This window comes from Dryobates pubescens, chromosome 2, assembly GCF_014839835.1.
Source record: "Dryobates pubescens isolate bDryPub1 chromosome 2, bDryPub1.pri, whole genome shotgun sequence".
Classification (NCBI taxonomy): Eukaryota; Metazoa; Chordata; class Aves; order Piciformes; family Picidae; genus Dryobates; species Dryobates pubescens.
In genome coordinates this window covers 12528778-12546754 of record NC_071613.1, presented here as the reverse complement: position 1 = coordinate 12546754, position 17977 = coordinate 12528778, and the positions used below count along the sequence as shown (strand labels likewise).

The following is a 17977-nucleotide window of genomic DNA, read 5'->3' as shown; positions in this document are numbered from 1 at the left end:
GAGCCAGTTTGGCTGCAGTGATTGTGTGGCATCTTAAAATCACAAAAGCATCTGTCTGCATTGTGAAGTGTCATGTTGTAATATGTCTTAGTCTAGTAAGTGTTCAACAGGCTTTGCTTCTTGATCTATTGCCTGTTTCCTACACCTCAATCTTGGAGAATGAGTCATTCCCTTGCTGCTCTTCATTTTAAAATTGAGTTATAATCTAGAAATTGTATGGCCCATATCTAGGAAAAAAATAATATAAAGTAATTGGAAATGGCTCCTAAGATAAGCAGTGCTAATAAGTGTTGCTTTTGGGGCCGGGTGCTTCTTTCCTGGTGCTAACACACCCGATGACCCAGGTTGTGTTTCCTGCTCTCACTTCCTCTGCAGTTGCCATCGATGAGTCCTGGGACACTCAGTCCGTTTCCCCCTGGTGGCAGCAGATGCGAACGGCTTGTGTTCAGTCTGAAAACAACGCAGCTGCCTTGCTGTCTGCTCACGTTGGGCATTCTGTAACTGCACAGATAATTGACAGTGTGACAGAGAAAAAGGTAGGTCAGCCTGGACTTCCCCCTTCTATTTTATGTACGTCAGTTCAATGCAATTTGCTGTCCTTTGTCACAGATTCGACATCCTCAGCATTCTTTTGTTGTTGTTCTAACAGTGGCACAAGCATCCCTGTCCTGCCAGCCTGAACATTTGTGTTTGAGCTGGAAAATTATATGCTGAGGTGAATGAATGAGATATCAGAGCTGTTTGCTAAACATCTTTAAACATATGAGGGGAGCTGTGCAGTTGAGCTTTTCTCCTGACATTGTCAAACTTTAAAGCTTGCACAGTTTTCACAAATTTGAGGAGTCCACTGAGCTCAGCATGATAAAATCTGGTTTAGCAGAGTAGTGAATTTGAATTTTTTCCTAAGTTTTCTTACAAATACTGGTGAATTTTCTTAGCATTTATGTTACTGTGGTTTCTTAAGGTGTTTGGTTTTCTTGGTAAGAAGTGTCTTTTAACAAAGTTACAGTTCAAGATGGAAGAAGTTATTCTGGTCCTAACTGTGTGTTTTTCACTGCTTGTCTTAACAAGTTAGGTGGGGTTTAGGTGATGTTAAGCCTTGTAATTAGGCTGCCTTACAAATTATAAGTAGATTTCCAGGAAGTGTTTAGTATTTTTATGAATTCATCTTAGCTATTGTGCTTCTGTAGCTTAAAATTGTCAGCGTTGCCCAGCTACGAATGTTGGTATGTTGCAACCTGTGCCTTACCCATATGCTGCTCTCTGTCACATTTTCTACTCTTCTGCTCTTAAAAGAAGAAGGAAAAAAAAGCAATAGCTTTATGTACCTCAAAACTTCCCTTCCATAAAGCCATTTATCTTTCCCATTTTTTTTCCTCCCCCTCCCCCCTCCCCCTTCCCTTACTGTCCTTTGGCTTAAAGCCAGGCTGTGCTAATGGCCAGGCTTCTGAGAACTCTGCTGTTTGCTGTCATGGTGAATGAAGCTAAATATCAGGTGTGCACCCTATTGGAAAGATGCTTGGGCTTCCTGGCAAAGCATTTGCTGATAAACAGGAGAATTATCAAAATACTGCACAGAACTGCCATGTGGTGTGATGCAGTATTTCTGTGTGCATGACCCATATGGGAGGTGTAGGTGAATTAATCAGATATATGGGGAATGTGTAGCTAGTGGAAGATTTAAAATGAAATATTTTGGAAGGAATTCTGACCCATTTTTCAACGTAATCTGAACTTAAAAAGTGGGATTGGAAAACCTTTCTGGTTTTCTTATTTCCTTAGACTTCAAGAGCCTGTGTACCTTGTGAGCTGTGTGGGATATTAGTTGATCTTTGCATAATAGTTACTGTACATACTTTGAACTAAATTATGCTTTAAAATACAGAGGCTCTTGGTATGTAGCTTTCAGTTTTTAGAGTGTGCCTTTCTTTAAAACAAAACTGTGCTAACTCTGAGTGAATAAACCTAAACCAATTCCTGTGTTCTGTTAGTTTTCCCAAATAGTTGTAGGTTCAGACACGGAGTCTTGGGAAGCTCTTTCCCTCGATACTGAATATTGGAAGCTTTTGCTGAAGCAGTTAGAGGATTGTCTGATACTTCAAACACTGTTGCACAGCAAAGCAAGCAAAGGGACAAAAAGAATTTCATCGCTCCAGAGTGAGCCTTTGGGCAGGCTTTCGGTAAAGAAGTTACTTGAGGCTGGAAAAGGTACTTGTTTGGTGGTGTTTTTCTTGGAGAGATAGTTGGTTGCATTTCTGATAGACTTCTGAGTTGTCCTTACCTACTTAATGATGTACTGTTCTGCTGGTTTCTCCACTTACTCCAAAAGACTATGCAAACCAGGTGGGATAGAATAGAGTTAACCAGGTTGGAAAAGACCTTTGAGATCATTGACTCCAACCTATCATCCAACACTTTCTAATCAGCTAAACCATGGCACCAAGTGCCCCATCCAGTCTCTTCCTAAACACCTCCAGTGATGGTGACTCCACCACTTCCCTGGGCAGCCCATTCCAATGGCCAATCTCTGTTTCTATGAAGAACTTCTTCCTAACATCCAGCCTAAACCTCTTCTGGCACAGCTTGAGACTGTGTCCTCTTGTTCCGGTGCTGGTTGCCTGGGAGAAGAGACCAACCCCCTCTTGGCCACAACCTCCCTTCAGGTAGTTGTAGGGAGCAACAAGGTCTCCTTTGAGCCTCCTCTTCTTCAGGCTAAGCAACCCCAGCTCCCTCAGCCTCTCCCCATAGGGCTTGTGCTCCAAACCCCTCCCCAGCTTTGTTGCCCTTCTCTGGACACGTTCCAGCAAGTCAACATCTTTCCTAAACTGAGGGGCCCAGAACTGGACACAGGACTCCAGGTGTGGCCTATCCAGTGCTGAGTACAGGGGCACAATGACCTCCTGCTGGCCACACTGTTCCTGATCCAGGCCAGGATGCCATTGGCCTTCTTGGCCACCTGGGCACACTGCTGGCTCATGTTCAGCCTACCATCGACCAGGTCCCTTTCTGCTTGGCTGCACTCCAGCCACTCTGACCCCAGCCTGCATAGGGTTGTTGTGGCCACTGTGTAGAACCCTGGTGCTTAGATGTGTTAAAGTGCTACTTTAAATGCTGCTTTAAAATTGTTCTTGTAAAGACCACATTGAAAACCTCTGAGCTGATTAGGAAGTTTTCTAGTGGCTAACTAAGTAATGAATGGGAGCAGTTAAAACTTGTCTCTCTTCAGTTGTGAATCACCAATCTGAGATGCATTGACCATACCTCATGCTTCTTTTCTTTTTTAATGTCCTAGGAGGTATTGCTGACACTGTAGCAAAGTGGGTTTTCAAGCAAGGCTTCAGTCCTCTTGTACTGAATTTGGCCCAGCACAGAAACACTACAGATAGCACTGAAGAATCTGTAGAAATGCATGCCAGTGTCTTTCTTGAGGAATCAGAAGCAGTTGCAGGCTTGGAAACAATCCTAGGTAAGAAAATGGCATGGATTTATTTATTTATGTATTTGGTTTTGATTCTAAACATCTGCAGAGATGTTTTAGTTGCTACTTTATTTGAAGTAGCAGAAATTACAGTGGGAAGACATCTGTCTTGTAACTTCAGACTTTCTTTTTCTAGAGCTGCTGCAACTAGCATATCAGCAATTTCCCTGTAGTCTTGAAGTGGATGTACTCCATGCTCATTGCTGTTGGGAATATGTAGTGCAGTGGAATAAGGACCCAGAGGTAAAAGAATTTCATTTGCAAGGAGTAATGGTTAAGACCAACTCAACAGAAACAGTTTCACAAGTCTTGTAGTAGTCCATGAAAACTTTCACTGAGAAGCCTGACTTTGGAAGTATGCTGGTTACAATTTTTGTGTGACACATGGCAAGCAGAAATTGAATTCATAGAATGGTCTGGGTCGAACGGGACCTTAAAGATCATCTAGTTCCAAGCCCTCTGCCGTGGGCAGGGACACCTTCCACTAGACCAGGTTGCTCAAGGCCCCATCCAACCTGGCCTTGGACACTTCCAGGGAAAGGGACATCTACAACTTCCACAGGCAACCTCTTCCAGTGTCTCACCACCTTCACTGTAAGGAATTTCTTCCTAGTGTCTGTTCTCAATCTCCCCTCTTCCAGCTTAAAGCCCTGAGAATTGAGGAAATGAGTGCAGGTCCTGAGGCTGGATGGCACCTCACAAAGACAGGCCTGTGTGTTTCTAAGCTGTCAGATCCTCACAACTACAAGTGTGGAAACCAGATTCAAATGAAGGGTTTTGACTGTTTTGTGCCAGTACAAAAGAGTTGAAGTACTTTTTGTCTGCATTAGATGTGCTAAAACATATCACAGAACACTAAAATTGGTTGGATTAGAATCCATTCCATTTAAAGAGGAAAAGAGGGTTGTCTTGAATATTCTTAGATTCCCTGGCCACTGCTGGGAATTGTCATACAAGAGGGGAAAAAAATTCATTTTCACTGCTGCTATCTTAGAGCTTCTCTAATGTTGGAAAAGTTTGTCCTAAGTTCAGATGATCTTAAAATTGAAATGAACAGCTTAGAACCTAGAAGGTTCCTTGGAGATTGCTAAAAACTGAACTCCACCATAAAGAAATGGGGTTAAAAAAAAAAAAACATTAATTTTTCCAGCACAGATGGATTTTTGTGTTTGGAAAACAACTGCAGTCAGTGGAGGTACCTCTGAGCAGAGCACCTTAGCAGTACATACCCTAAAGGAAAGCTCTGAAAATACTGCTGAAACCACATTGTGTTTTCTGATCGCCGAAACACGCTTTGCCCACATGGATGTTTGCTTGTCCTGTCACAGCAGGGAAAACTGCAGTATCAGCAAGTTTTATACCTGCCAAAAAATAGAGCAGCTTTGAAATAATCTACCTGGGCCCTTTAAGAATTAGTAGCTTGCATTTAAACCAAGCTTTGAATAATGTAGTAACTTGTTCTTTCTTGTTTTCCACAAGGAAGCGTGTTTTCTCGTTAGGTCTATAGATCATCTAAGATGCATCACTAATGCTCACGTTCAGCATGGTGAGTATGAAGCTGCTATTAAAAAAATATCTGTGTTGAAACTGTAAAACAGACTGTGGTAGGTTGAGAGAGGGCTTAGCTCTCCCTCCTCCACAGAGTAAGAAACCATAGCTAACTCAGTCGAAGAGCAAAAGCTATATATTTACAAGCATATATGGAAAGCAGGTTATATATAACACAATATATACAGGTATTTACAATATATACACAGAAATACACAGCAAAGACAAATAACACAACAAAAATCCCTCCCTCAGGGAGGGATCCCCTCTTTGGAACCCCCTCTCTCCCCCCCTTACCTCCCTTTTTCCCCAAAAAGGGGTTAGAGAGAGAGAAAGGCAAGTTACTAAGGAAAAGAGTTGTTAGCAAGCTTCAAAAGCCCATGCAGGATTAGTGTTTGCTTATCTGAAGGCCAAGTCCAGCAGTTCGCAGAAGAAGCAGGCAGGGAGAACAGGCTGAAACACCAAACTCCCCCAACTCCCAAACCGAACTGAACTGAGGAAAAAAATTTTCCAACCGCTTCACAATCTAAAGCTGAATTTTTGTTTATCAACCAATGAAATTCGTTTAGAATATCAGAATGTTTTGGTTCTAGTACCAAAAACATTAGCCAGTGTGTTCCAGCAGTGTTTGTTCTTAAAGGCACAGCCTCAAACGACCACAGTCCACCCCTTTCTAAACAATTTCATTGGCTGTTCGTACTGTCCATCCAATCCAGAACAATATTTACAGTTCGTAAGTTAAGTTCATCGTCCATTCCGGCTATACTCAGATGTAGATGATTCAGAAGTCCAAGAAAATCCAAAATCAAGAAAATGGAAAACAGTTTGTCTCTCCGCAGACGAAGCGAAGAAAAAGGGAAACAGGGACTCAGGGACTCTCAGTTGACTCAGGGCTCTCAGGGTTCTCAGGGTTCGTGCACCGTAGATTCCTCAGGGACTCTTTCCTTTGGACGCGCTGTAGCTGTACAACAGTCTGAAATTAAACTCTCTCAGCTAAAGTTAAATCTCTTTGTGGAATACACTGAATTTCACCATTCTCTTGCATTACCCAATAAGTGTGACCCGGACCTTCTGCTGAAACCACCCCTCGGACAGGTTTAGCCTCTCCTGAGGGCGAAAATACCCAAACAGTTTTACCTAACAGATTCTTTTCCCTAACAACAGGAACTCTATCACCTTCTACTTTCTGTAGCAGATCAGAATGTGCAGGTCCAGCTCGGTTCACTGAACCTCTACTGTTCACCAGCCAGGTTGCTTGTGCTAAATGTTTCTCCCAGTTTTTCAAAGATCCACCTCCCATGGCTTTGAGAGTGGTCTTCAACAAACCGTTGTAGCGTTCAATCTTCCCTGCAGCTGGTGCATAGTAAGGAATATGGAAAATCCACTCAATACCGTGCTCTTTTGCCCAGCTCTTTACAAGGTTGTTCTTGAAGTGAGTTCCGTTGTCTGACTCAATCCTCTCTGGAGTTCCGTGTCTCCACAGGATCTGTCTCTCCAGACCGAGAATGGTGTTGCGTGCAGTTGCATGTGGGACTGCGTAAGTTTCCAGCCATCCAGTGTTTGCCTCTACCATAGTAAGCACGTACTGCTTACCAGAACGAGAACGTGGTAGAGTGATGTAGTCAATCTGCCAAGCTTCACCATACCTGTATTTGGACCATCTGTCACCATACCACAAGGGCTTAATTCTCTTTGCCTGCTTAATAGCAGCACAAATGTCACAGTCATGGATGACTTGTGTGATGGCATCCATGGAAATGTCTATGGATCTGTCACGAGCCCACTGGTATGTTGCATCTCTGCCTTGATGTCCTGACGAATCGTGAGCCCACCGAGCTAAGAATATCTCACCTCGGTGTTTCCAGTCGAGATCAAGTTCAGAGTCCTTGTCTACTTGAGAAACTCTTGCAGCTAGATCTGCCTGATGGTTGTGCTGCTGTTCCTCATTAGCTTTGCTCTTGGGAATGTGAGCATCAATGTGTCTCACTTTCACTGGAATTCTCTCGATTCGATCAGCAATGTCTTGCCACAGTTCAGCTGCCCAGATGGGTTTTCCTTTCCTCTGCCAGCCATTCTTTTTCCAGTTCTTTAGCCAACCCCATAGAGCATTGGCTACCATCCATGAGTCGGTGTAGAGATAAAGCTTTGGCCATCTCTCACGTTCAGCCACGTCGAGAGCTAGCTGGACAGCTTTTACCTCTGCAAACTGACTGGATTCTCCTTCTCCATCCTTCGCCTCTGCAACTCGGCGTGTTGGACTCCACACTGCAGACTTCCACCTTCGCTTGTTCCCGACGAGACAACAGGAACCGTCTGTGAACAAAGCATATTTCTTTTCATCATCAGAAAGGTCATTGTAAGGAGGAGCTTCCTCAGCACGAGTTACTCTCTCCTCTGGAGGTTTAGCACAGTTGGTATCTTCAGGCCAACTTGAGATCACCTCCACCAGACCAGGTCTTTCAAGATTTCCCATTCGAGCTCTCTGTGTTATCAGGGCCACCCACTTAGACCAGGTGGAATCTGTGGCATGATGTGGTGTGGAACCTTTGCCTTTGAACATCCAATTCAAAACTGGCAATCTGGGAGCTAAGAGAAGTTGTGACTCAGTTCCAATTACTTCAGAAGCTGCTTTCACTCCTTCATAGGCAGCTAGAATCTCTTTCTCTGTTGGAGTGTAATTAGCCTCTGAACCTCTGTAACCTCGACTCCAGAAACCAAGAGGTCGTCCACGTGTCTCACCTGGAGCTTTTTGCCACAAGCACCAGGTTGGACCATTGTCACCTGCAGCCGTGTACAAAATGTTCTTAATGTCTGGACCATCTCGCACAGGTCCCAGACCCACTGCTTGGACTACTTCTTGCTTTATCTGGTCAAAGGCTGCTTGTTGTTCAGGTCTCCAGTGGAAACTGTTCCTCTTTCGAGTCACATCATACAGAGGTTTCACAATCTGACTGTATCCAGGAATGTGTAGTCTCCAAAATCCCACTATCCCCAAGAAACGTAGAGTTTCTTGCTTGTTCGTGGGATTTGCCATGGTAGAGACTCTATTTACCACATCCACTGGAATGTGTCGGCGTCCATCCTGCCACTGCACTCCCAGAAACTGGATCTCTGTGGTAGGACCTTTCACTTTGTCTCTCTTGATGGCAAAACCTGCATTCAGGAGAATGTCCATGATTTTGTTACCTTTCTCGAAGACTTCCTCAGCAGTTTTACCCCAGACGATGATATCATCGATGAACTGGATGTGTTCTGGAGCACCACCTTCCTCCAGAGCATCGTGGATTACTGCATGACAGATGCTGGAGCTGTGGATCCAGCCCATTGGCAGTCTGTTGAAAGTGTACTGGATTCCTCTCCAGGTGAAAGCAAACTGAGGCCTGCATTCCTCTGCTATGGGAATAGAGAAGAAGGCATTAGCAATGTCTATGGTAGCATGCCATTTGGCCTCTTTGGATTCCAGCTCATACTGGAGTTCCATCATGTCTGGTACTGCTGCACTCATAGGCGGAGTTACTTCATTCAGGGCTCGGTAGTCCACTGTCAGACGCCAGTCTCCATTCGGCTTTCGCACAGGCCACACTGGACTGTTGAAAGGTGAATGAGTTTTGCTGATGACTTTCTGACTCTCCAACTGACGAATCAGATTCTGAATGGGCAACAAAGAGTCACGGTTGGTTCTGTATTGTCTGTGATGCACAGTCTGAGAAGCAACCGGCAACTTAATGTCCTGAATCTTGTGTTGTCCCACAACTGCAGATTCATCAGAAAGTTCAGGTCTAGCAGACAGCTTCAGCTTTTGTCCATCAATTTCTACAGAAGCTACTCCAAAAGCCCATTTGTAACCTTTAGGGTCTTTGAAACGCCCTTCTCTCAGAAAATCAATTCCCAAAATACAAGGTGCATCAGGTCCGGTCACAACTGTATGCTTTTTCCATTGTTTACCAGTTAAGCTTATATTAACCTCCACTTTACTTAACTCTTGAGATCCACCAGTGACTCCCAGAATAGTTATGGACTCTGATCCCTGATAATTTGATGGCAATATGGTGCACTGAGCTCCTGTGTCAACCAAGGCCCTGTACTTCTGAAAGTGTGAAGTGCCAGGCCACTGGATGTACACATCCCAATAGATTCTGTTATCTGTATTACCCCTCTCCTCCCCCTGGCGGGAGGCAGGGCACCCCTAGTTATGGGGAACATGTCCACAGGTGCAACGAGCACACTGTGCAGTGTTAGAACTGGAGCCACTGTTGGAGCTACTAGAGTTGTCCTGGGGAACTGTAGAAGTAACAGCTACCCTTCTGGTATTGCTACCTCGGGTTCTGCCACTTTGCAGTTCTCTCAGTCTCCTGAAAAGATTAGAAGTTGGTTGACCATCCCACCTGTTCATGTTCTCACCAAACTGATCACGCAGGGTAATCCAAATAGTCCTACGTGACTGCCTTGGTGGTCTGTTTTGGTTTGATCTGTTTTGGAATGACCTCCTTGGAGGATGTCTATTCCTCACAGATGAAACCTGTACCCACCTGGAGGAAGAATTGGAATCATCTCTTTGTGCCAATTGGGAGATGGTGTTTTTAAATTCATCCTTCAGCTCTTTCATGCAATTCTCCAGTTTTCCAGACAGAGTTTCAATGGCTGAAACCAAAGAAACACGTGTCATGCTATCATCCAATTGTCTCAATTGATCAGTGAATTGGCCAACCGTAAGAGGAGCTCCACCATAATTTCTTGCTACAATTCTGCTTGCCAGAATGTTTGCATAATTAGAAGGAGCAAGCTTGATGAGCTTTTTAGCAAGACCATTTCCTACAGGAACATCATCAGGATTCAGAGATTCATGTTCACCATAGAGTACCTCTCTAACAGCAAATTCTCTCAGACGCTTGATTCCCTCATCTATGGTAGTCCAGGGCTTAGGATTCCATGGAAGATCATCTCGGGAAGGGTATCTCATGAGAACCGCCATTAGAAGGCGTATCCACAGATTAACCTTACCGAGAGCCTTGCCTAGATGTCTATCTATTCCATTATCCTTTGAGAGAGTTCCTAGCTGGGCTGCTGACTTGTCTCCAACCATTAGAGCTGGAGCACCTGTATCATAGCATCTACCAAGCCAAGCGAGAACTGGCTCCTTATCTGCTCTGAGATAGTCTTTTCTTACATTTCTAAGCTCCTCCCGGGGTGAAGAGCAGTCGGTTATGTCATCTTGTTGCTCTTCTGCCTCCTCTTCCTCAACTTGTGGTCCAAACAACCTTTCTGTCACTCTCTCAAGGATCCCTTTAAGCTGAGAGGCACCACCACTAGCTGCTGTCCTACCAAGAGATGCATCTCGATCCTCTGATGATCTCAATAACTCAGCTATATTTTTAAGACAGATTTTCTCTTCCTCCCCAGCAGAAGAACCTTGCTGTGCATCCCCGTCAGCTCCTGAATCAGCTTTAGTCTTACCCTTCCTTGTTGTTAAAACTGCTACTTGCTTTACTGGAGCTGTGTTTGGGTTTCCAGCTGCCTTATTATCAGAAGCTGATAAGCTTTGAGACAGATTAGTTGCTTTGGAGGACGCTTCCGCTCCTGCCATGGAAGAAGGAGGAAATGACTTTGCCTCGTTAATGGTGGCTGCCTGGGACACAGGAGCCGCCATGTTTGGGGCTACTGTAGCCCCTGGCTGCTTGCCAGAATCATCACCATTGCTATTCAGAGCTGCCTTGCCGATTGACTTTTTAGCTTTATCTTTAACTGACACAGATTCTCCATTATCATCCTCACTGGATGTTCCTGAAACAGAGCTAGGGTGGCGTTTTCGTCTCTTTGTCCTCCGTCTAATAACAAAACATGCCTTATAAACTTTTCTCTCCCGGTACAGTGTCACTAGCAAATACACATTACTTATCACCAGCAGCAGGACTACACACATCAAGAAAATCAGCTTTGGATCCCAGCCATCACTTAAAATTACCCTTTCACCGAGCGGAATCTTAAACTCTTTTATCTCAATAGGGAGTGTGCTAGATGTAACATTCCTGTACTTTTTAACATAAAAGAATTCCAGGCACTGATCATACAGAAGCCGAATCTTGTACTTAAACCACAAATATAATTTTTGCATTATATATTTACCTATCTTATCGATAATCATACCCAGGCAATACTTGTAGATCAATACACCAAAGACCGAGAAGAACAGACGCTCAAAAAGCCAAAACACCTTCATGTTTGCTCGTTCGACTTAAGCAAGCAATAAATCAAACTAATTTGTCAGCAAGCCCCGAGTTGGGCAGCCAATAAATGTGGTAGGTTGAGAGAGGGCTTAGCTCTCCCTCCTCCACAGAGTAAGAAACCACAGCTAACTCAGTCGAAGAGCAAAAGCTATATATTTACAAGCATATATGGAAAGCAGGTTATATATAACACAATATATACAGGTATTTACAATATATACACAGAAATACACAGCAAAGACAAATAACACAACAAAAATCCCTCCCTCAGGGAGGGATCCCCTCTTTGGAACCCCCTCTCTCCCCCCCTTACCTCCCTTTTTCCCCAAAAAGGGGTTAGAGAGAGAGAAAGGCAAGTTACTAAGGAAAAGAGTTGTTAGCAAGCTTCAAAAGCCCATGCAGGATTAGTGTTTGCTTATCTGAAGGCCAAGTCCAGCAGTTCGCAGAAGAAGCAGGCAGGGAGAACAGGCTGAAACACCAAACTCCCCCAACTCCCAAACCGAACTGAACTGAGGAAAAAAATTTTCCAACCGCTTCACAATCTAAAGCTGAATTTTTGTTTATCAACCAATGAAATTCGTTTAGAATATCAGAATGTTTTGGTTCTAGTACCAAAAACATTAGCCAGTGTGTTCCAGCAGTGTTTGTTCTTAAAGGCACAGCCTCAAACGACCACACAGACTTGAAATGTTCAAACAGAACAAGTGACTGCTTGCCAACTCAATGTAGGTGCATGCTGTTTGTAGCAGTGATGACCATCTTGTCTAGTAGCAGTGATGACCATCTTGTCTAGTAGCAGTGATTGAACCTTTTGCTGTTCATGGTGAAACTGAGATTCCATGAAAATGAGCTGGCTAATGTAGAAAACTGAAACCAGTTGAAACATAAAATTGCTTTGAAACTGATTTCTAGTTAATTTGTATTTAGATAGGATATAAATTCATTTAATAATTGAAAAAATGCATTTAATAAGAAAGATAAAATTAAAGATACAATATAACTAAGAATGAATTTATTATATTTGCATTTAATTTCTATTTTAATAGTAGCCTGTGCTTCCTGCAATCCATTTTTATACATCTCTTTCACTTCTTGATACTCTAGTGAATGTGATGGCACTTAATCTTCTGTAGGCTATTCATGTGTACAGATAAGGTACACTCCATGCCTAAAGCATCAGGCTTAAACCTTCATGTGTGCCTCCAGAGTTTCTGTGTGCCTACAATGTTTCACCCAACCAGCATTACACAGCAATTGTAACTGATTCATAGAATGGTTTGGGTTGGAAGGGACCTTGAAGATCATCTAGTTTCAACTGTCCTGCTGTGGGCAGGGACACCTTCCACCAGACCAGGTTGTTCAAAGCCTCATCCAACTTGGTCTTGAACACCTCCAGGGGACAGGTCATCCACAACTTCCCAGGGCAACCTGTTCTAGGTCTCACCACCCTCTCTGTAAAGAATTTCTTCCTAATATCCAGTCTAAATCCTGATTCATTGTGCTTCTGACTGTACTGTCTCCTCCTGAGAAATCTGAAACCAGAAGTCCAGGTATAAGGCAGTGAGGATGAACTCAGTTCCTTCTTGTTCAATTCACCAGCTCTTTTTAATTTCTCCCACCGTTCAAAGAACTTTAGCCCATGGCTTTTCACACCACACTTGTAAGATCTCTTTTCCAGAGAAGGGCAACACAGTTGGTGAGTTGGAGCACAAGCCCTATGAGGAGAGGCTGAGGGAGCTGGGGTTGCTTAGCCTGGAGAAGACGAGGCTCAGGGGAGACTTTCTTGCTGTCTACAACTACCTGAAGGGAGGTTGTAGACAGGCAGGGGACTGGTCTCTTCTCCAAGGCAACCAGTACCAGAACAAGAGGACACAGTCTCAAGCTGCACCAGGGGAGGTTTAGACTGGATGTTAGGAAGAAATTCTTCATAGAGAGAGTGATTGCCTATTGGAATGGGCTGCCCAGGGAGGTGGTGGAGTGGCCATCATTGGGGGTGTTTAGGAGGAGACTGGATGGGGTGCTTGGTGCCATGGTTTAGTTGATTAGATGGTGTGGGATGATGGGTTGGATGTGATGATCTTGAAGGTCTTCTTCTCTTCTCTTCTCTTCTCTTCTCTTCTCTTCTCTTCTCTTCTCTTCTCTTCTCTTCTCTTCTCTTCTCTTCTCTTCTCTTCTCTTCTCTTCTCTTCTCTTCTCTTCTCTTCTCTTCTCTTCTCTTCTCTTCTCTTCTCTTCTCTTCTCTTCTCTTCTCTTCTCTTCTCTTCTCTTCTCTTCTCTTCTCTTCTCTTCTCTTCTCTTCTCTTCTCTTCTCTTCTCTTCTCTTCTCTTCTCTTCTCTTCTCTTCTCTTCTCTTCTCTTCTCTTCTCTTCTCTTCTCTTCTCTTCTCTTCTCTTCTCTTCTCTTCTCGAGTTCACAAGTTTGCAATTGTTGTAGGTATTGCTCTGATGATGTGGAACACATTCATAGTAAAAAGGCTTTCTTCTGCTACGTATCTGATGGACAAGGTGAGTGCCGTGTTGTGACAGTTGAAGTGTTTCTCATTAACTGAAAAGTGCAGGTAGTGTTTTTAAACGTGTTGAGTTTTTAAAACAAGTTTGGAATATCTTTGATTTAAGCACCAGAAGCTCCCTGCTTATTGGGTTTATCATGTAGCTAAGTATTGAACTTGATGAAGGAAAGCATGTCTTAAAATATCAAATCAGTGGAATGATCAACTCTAGGAAGCTTTAAGTGACCACTGATCAGCACTGACACGTACCGAAGACTTATGCAAAGCGTTAGCTTACAATTGCTAACTAAAAAGCATTTGTGAAACAATTGGAGCCTCTATATGTGTGTGTATAGAATTTTAAGTTAGAAAACAATAAATAAAGTATTTGTGCCTGTGTCCTGGTTATTGCCATGAAACTGAGTGTGGGCTTTTATTTTGACTCAAAACAGGTTGGAAAAGCTCCAAAGGACAGATTGTGCCGACGGGCAAGTAATGCTACTTTTGTCTAAATGGAAAGAAAGACAGAAAAATGCCTTAATTTTAATACTAGTCTGTGATTTGTTGTTGAAAGTTTCCCAAAAAAATAAAAATCAAACAGCACCCCTAGAGAAAATGTTTGGAATTCTAAGAGATGTCAATTCATCTTTATCATAGAATCCCAGAATGGTTTAGGTTGAAAAGGACCTCTGGTTTAAACCCCTTCAACAGTAAGCAGGGTCATCCTCAACTGGATCAGGTTGCCCAGAGCCCTGTTTAACCTGACCTTGAATGTTTCTGGGGATAAGGCCTCAACCACCTCCCTGGGCAACCTGTGCCAGTGTTCTGCCACTTTGATGGTAAAGAACTTGCTCCTAACATACAACCTAAATCTGCCTTTCTCTAGTTTGAAACCATTGCCCCTCCTCTTGTCACTGCAGGCCTTTGTAAACAGTCTTTCTCCAAAGCAAATCTCTGGCAAAGCAAATTAGAACAGTAGTCTAGCTGTGAATGTTTTAGAAGGTAGACTTGAGACTCTTAACATGACAATAGACTGTTATTTTTCATGCATAATTTCATTAGCTTACACTTTCTTCTTTTAATATAGCTGATATGCTCAGGCAGTGGAATTTACTAGGAGTGACTGCTTGAGGAGTTCAGTGTTCTGTAGAGATACAGTATTGCAAATGGCTTCATTTTGCTTTATATCTTCTTTTTTCCCCCCCTCCTGTTTATTTCTGATTCTTTTATTGTACTTCAGTAAGTATTTGTTTGCCTGTAAATAGAATAGGTTAATAAATTGTGCTTAACGATGCGGTTTATGTCAACAACTGCCAATGCTCAGAGCTAACAAAAGCCTGCTTCAGTTCCAACTAAACCCATTTAAGTAATACTGTTTGTTAACAGGATGTAGGTATGGGTGACACAGCAATGACAGCTTTTCTTGGCTGCTGTTCAGATCTTCTGCAAACATTGCTAGAGGTAAGTTTTTATTTTCCCTGTACAAAGAAACTAGTTGATTCCAACTTAACTTTAAAGAATGTGATGTACACCTAATTTTGTGCCATTCAGTTCAGACAAGGACTAATCATAGAATGGCTTAGGTTCAAAGGCACCTTAGAGATCATCTACTCCAACCTCCCAGCTGTGGGCAAGGATGCCTCTCAACTAGACTTGGCTGCTTAAGGCCCTGTCCAACCCGGCCCTGAACACCCCCAGGGAAGAGGCATTCACAACTCCCCTGGGCAATCCATTCCAGAGTCTCACCACCTTCATACTTGGACTTCTTGCTAAGATCTTGTCTAAACCTACTCTCCTTCAGCTAAAAACCATTCCCCCTTGTTCTGTTGCTACACAACCTTATGAAAAGTCCCTCTCCAGCTTTTCTGCAGGTTCCCTTTAGGTATTGGAAGGCAGCTCTAAGGTCCCCTCTGGAGTCTTCTTTTCTCAAGGCTGAACAACCTCAGTTCACTCAGCCTGTCTTCATGGCAGAGGTGCTCCAAGCCCTTGGATCATCCTTGTAGCCCTGCCCTGCACTCACTCCAACAGTCCTATGTCCTTCTCATAATGGGGACACCAGAACTGGACACAGTGTTCGAGGTGGGGGTCTCACAAGAGCAGACTAATGAATCTATGGACAGCAGGGAATGGGCTGCCTGGGGAGGTGGTGGAGTCGCTGTCATTGGAGGTTTTCAGAAGACTTCATGGGGTGCTTGGTGCCATGGGTTAGTTGTTTAGGTGGTGTTGGATTGGTTGATGGGTTGGACGCGATGATCTTGAAGGTCTCTTCCAACCTGGTGTATTCAATGTATTCTTTTTAATGGCAGTGCGGAGAACATCTGGTTCCAGCTGTGTCTTTTGCATAGAAGGCCAGGCTGGAATGACATTCTGTGGATGCTTACCGTTCTGTGTTGCTCTGGCAGGCCGATGTTAGCAGCAGCGAAATGCAGGCTCCTGTGTTAGACACCGAGGACGCTTGGGTGTCGGTGGAAGGACCGGTGTCCATCGTAGAGCTGGCCCTGGAGCAGAAGCACATTCACTACCCGCTGGTGGAACACCAGTTTGTGTTATGTACTATCCTGTATGCTGTCATGAGGTTTTCTTTGAAGAGCGTGAAGCCTCTCTCGCTGTTTGATAGCAAGGTATGTCTGTGGGAAGCACAACATACAGCACACAGAGCTAACCAGGCTGGAAAAGACCTTTGAGATAGAATCATAGAATCAACAAGGTTGGAAAAGACCTCAAAGATCATCAAGTCCAACCTGTCACCCAACACCTCATGACTACTAAACCATGGCACCAAGTGCCACTTCCAGTCCCTTCTTGAACACCTCCAGGGATGGTGACTCCACCACCTCCCTGGGCAGCACATTCCAATGGCTAACACCTCTCTCTGTGGAGAACTTTCTCCTCACCTCCAGCCTAAACCTCCCCTGGCGCAGCTTGAGACTGTGTCCCCTTGTTTTGGTGCTGGTTGCCTGGGAGAAGAGACCAGTCCCTGCCTGTCTACAGCCTCCCTTCAGGTAGTTGCAGAGAGCAATAAGGTCTCCCCTGAGCCTCCTCTGATGTGTTGCTATTGTGTGAACAAAAGTTTGGTTCTGTGGCTTTAACTTACAATATAGAAGTTTGTCCTTAGAGAAGCAGAAGCTGCAGTACAAATTAAATGTAAAAAATAAGCAGACTTCTTACTATTGGATCAAAATGGATTACTTGTATTCCTCTGGATCTCTGAGGCCTGTCTTTGGTTCTCAATTTCAGGGCAAAAATGCGTTTTTCAAAGACCTCACTTCAATTCAGCTGCTGCCTAGTGGGGATATGGATCCCAATGTGTTATCCATACGGCAGCAGGTAGGTAAAAGCTTTGTACTGAAAAGTTCTTAAACCTGTAACAGTTCAAATGATACTGAAGTAAGCTGCGATTTTTTTTACTCCTAAGTTCTTGGTCAAAGTTGTGAGTGCAGCGGTTCAAGCACTGTGTTCATCACAGAAGGCCAAAGAAGGCTCAGAAGAAGAATTGTTTCCTTTTGAAAAGGGGAAGAATTGGCCAACTTTGGCTGCAGACCTGGCTCAGTATCTTCAGATCTCTGAGGATGTGATCAGAAGGCATTATGTCTGTGAACTCTATAGTTATGGGATGGATCACCTTGGTGAAGAGGTAACAACAGCTTTTAATGGCTTCAAATCAGTAGAGCATTATGTCAAGTGTTGTGCTACAATTACTTTCACAGTTAAGATGCCTGGAAGGGTTAGGCAAGTATTACCAGGCTCAAAAAAATTCCCCAGGCTGAAAAGTCAGAGGCTCTGAAAGTACTTTTTCAAGACTTGACACTGACTTTCATTTTTCCTTTTTCCCAGCAACTAGTGGGAACACGACAGGGAGGTCTGTTCTTCTACTTCAAACCAGTACAGCTTTTTCTCTTTTACTGTATTTAATAGTTTCAGGAATCTGGGTTGTTTTGCCTGTAATCTCCACTTCTATGAGATGTTTACTGGTCTTTGGACAAGAAAATCCTCCTCTTTCTTGAGCAGAAAAGCAAATGAGAAATTACATATATAGAACTATACAGAAATTAGGAATGTTGCTGAGCTATAAAACAGATCACAGGATGTTAGGGGTTGGAAGGGACCTCCAGAGATCATTGAGTCCAACCCCACTGCCAGAGCAGGACCATAGAATCTAGCACAGGTCACACAGAAACATATCCAGATGGGTCTTGAAAGTCTCCAGAGAAGGAGACTCTCTCTCTGGAGAGCCTGTTC

General features: G+C 43.7%; 1 protein-coding gene across 1 annotated transcript in view; it reads left to right on the top strand.

Moving 5' to 3' along the window:
• RAB3GAP2 (RAB3 GTPase activating non-catalytic protein subunit 2) overlaps window positions 1-17977 on the top strand; it is a 52796-nt gene that overhangs the window by 32655 nt on the left and 2164 nt on the right. The window contains exons 23-33 of the mRNA XM_009900087.2: window positions 376-536; window positions 1992-2208; window positions 3293-3466; window positions 3615-3721; window positions 4958-5024; window positions 13684-13754; window positions 14191-14226; window positions 15125-15199; window positions 16141-16359; window positions 16976-17065; window positions 17154-17372. Of these exons, the coding sequence (XP_009898389.2) occupies window positions 376-536; window positions 1992-2208; window positions 3293-3466; window positions 3615-3721; window positions 4958-5024; window positions 13684-13754; window positions 14191-14226; window positions 15125-15199; window positions 16141-16359; window positions 16976-17065; window positions 17154-17372 (1436 nt within the window). The remainder of the gene's footprint in view (window positions 1-375; window positions 537-1991; window positions 2209-3292; window positions 3467-3614; window positions 3722-4957; window positions 5025-13683; window positions 13755-14190; window positions 14227-15124; window positions 15200-16140; window positions 16360-16975; window positions 17066-17153; window positions 17373-17977) is intronic.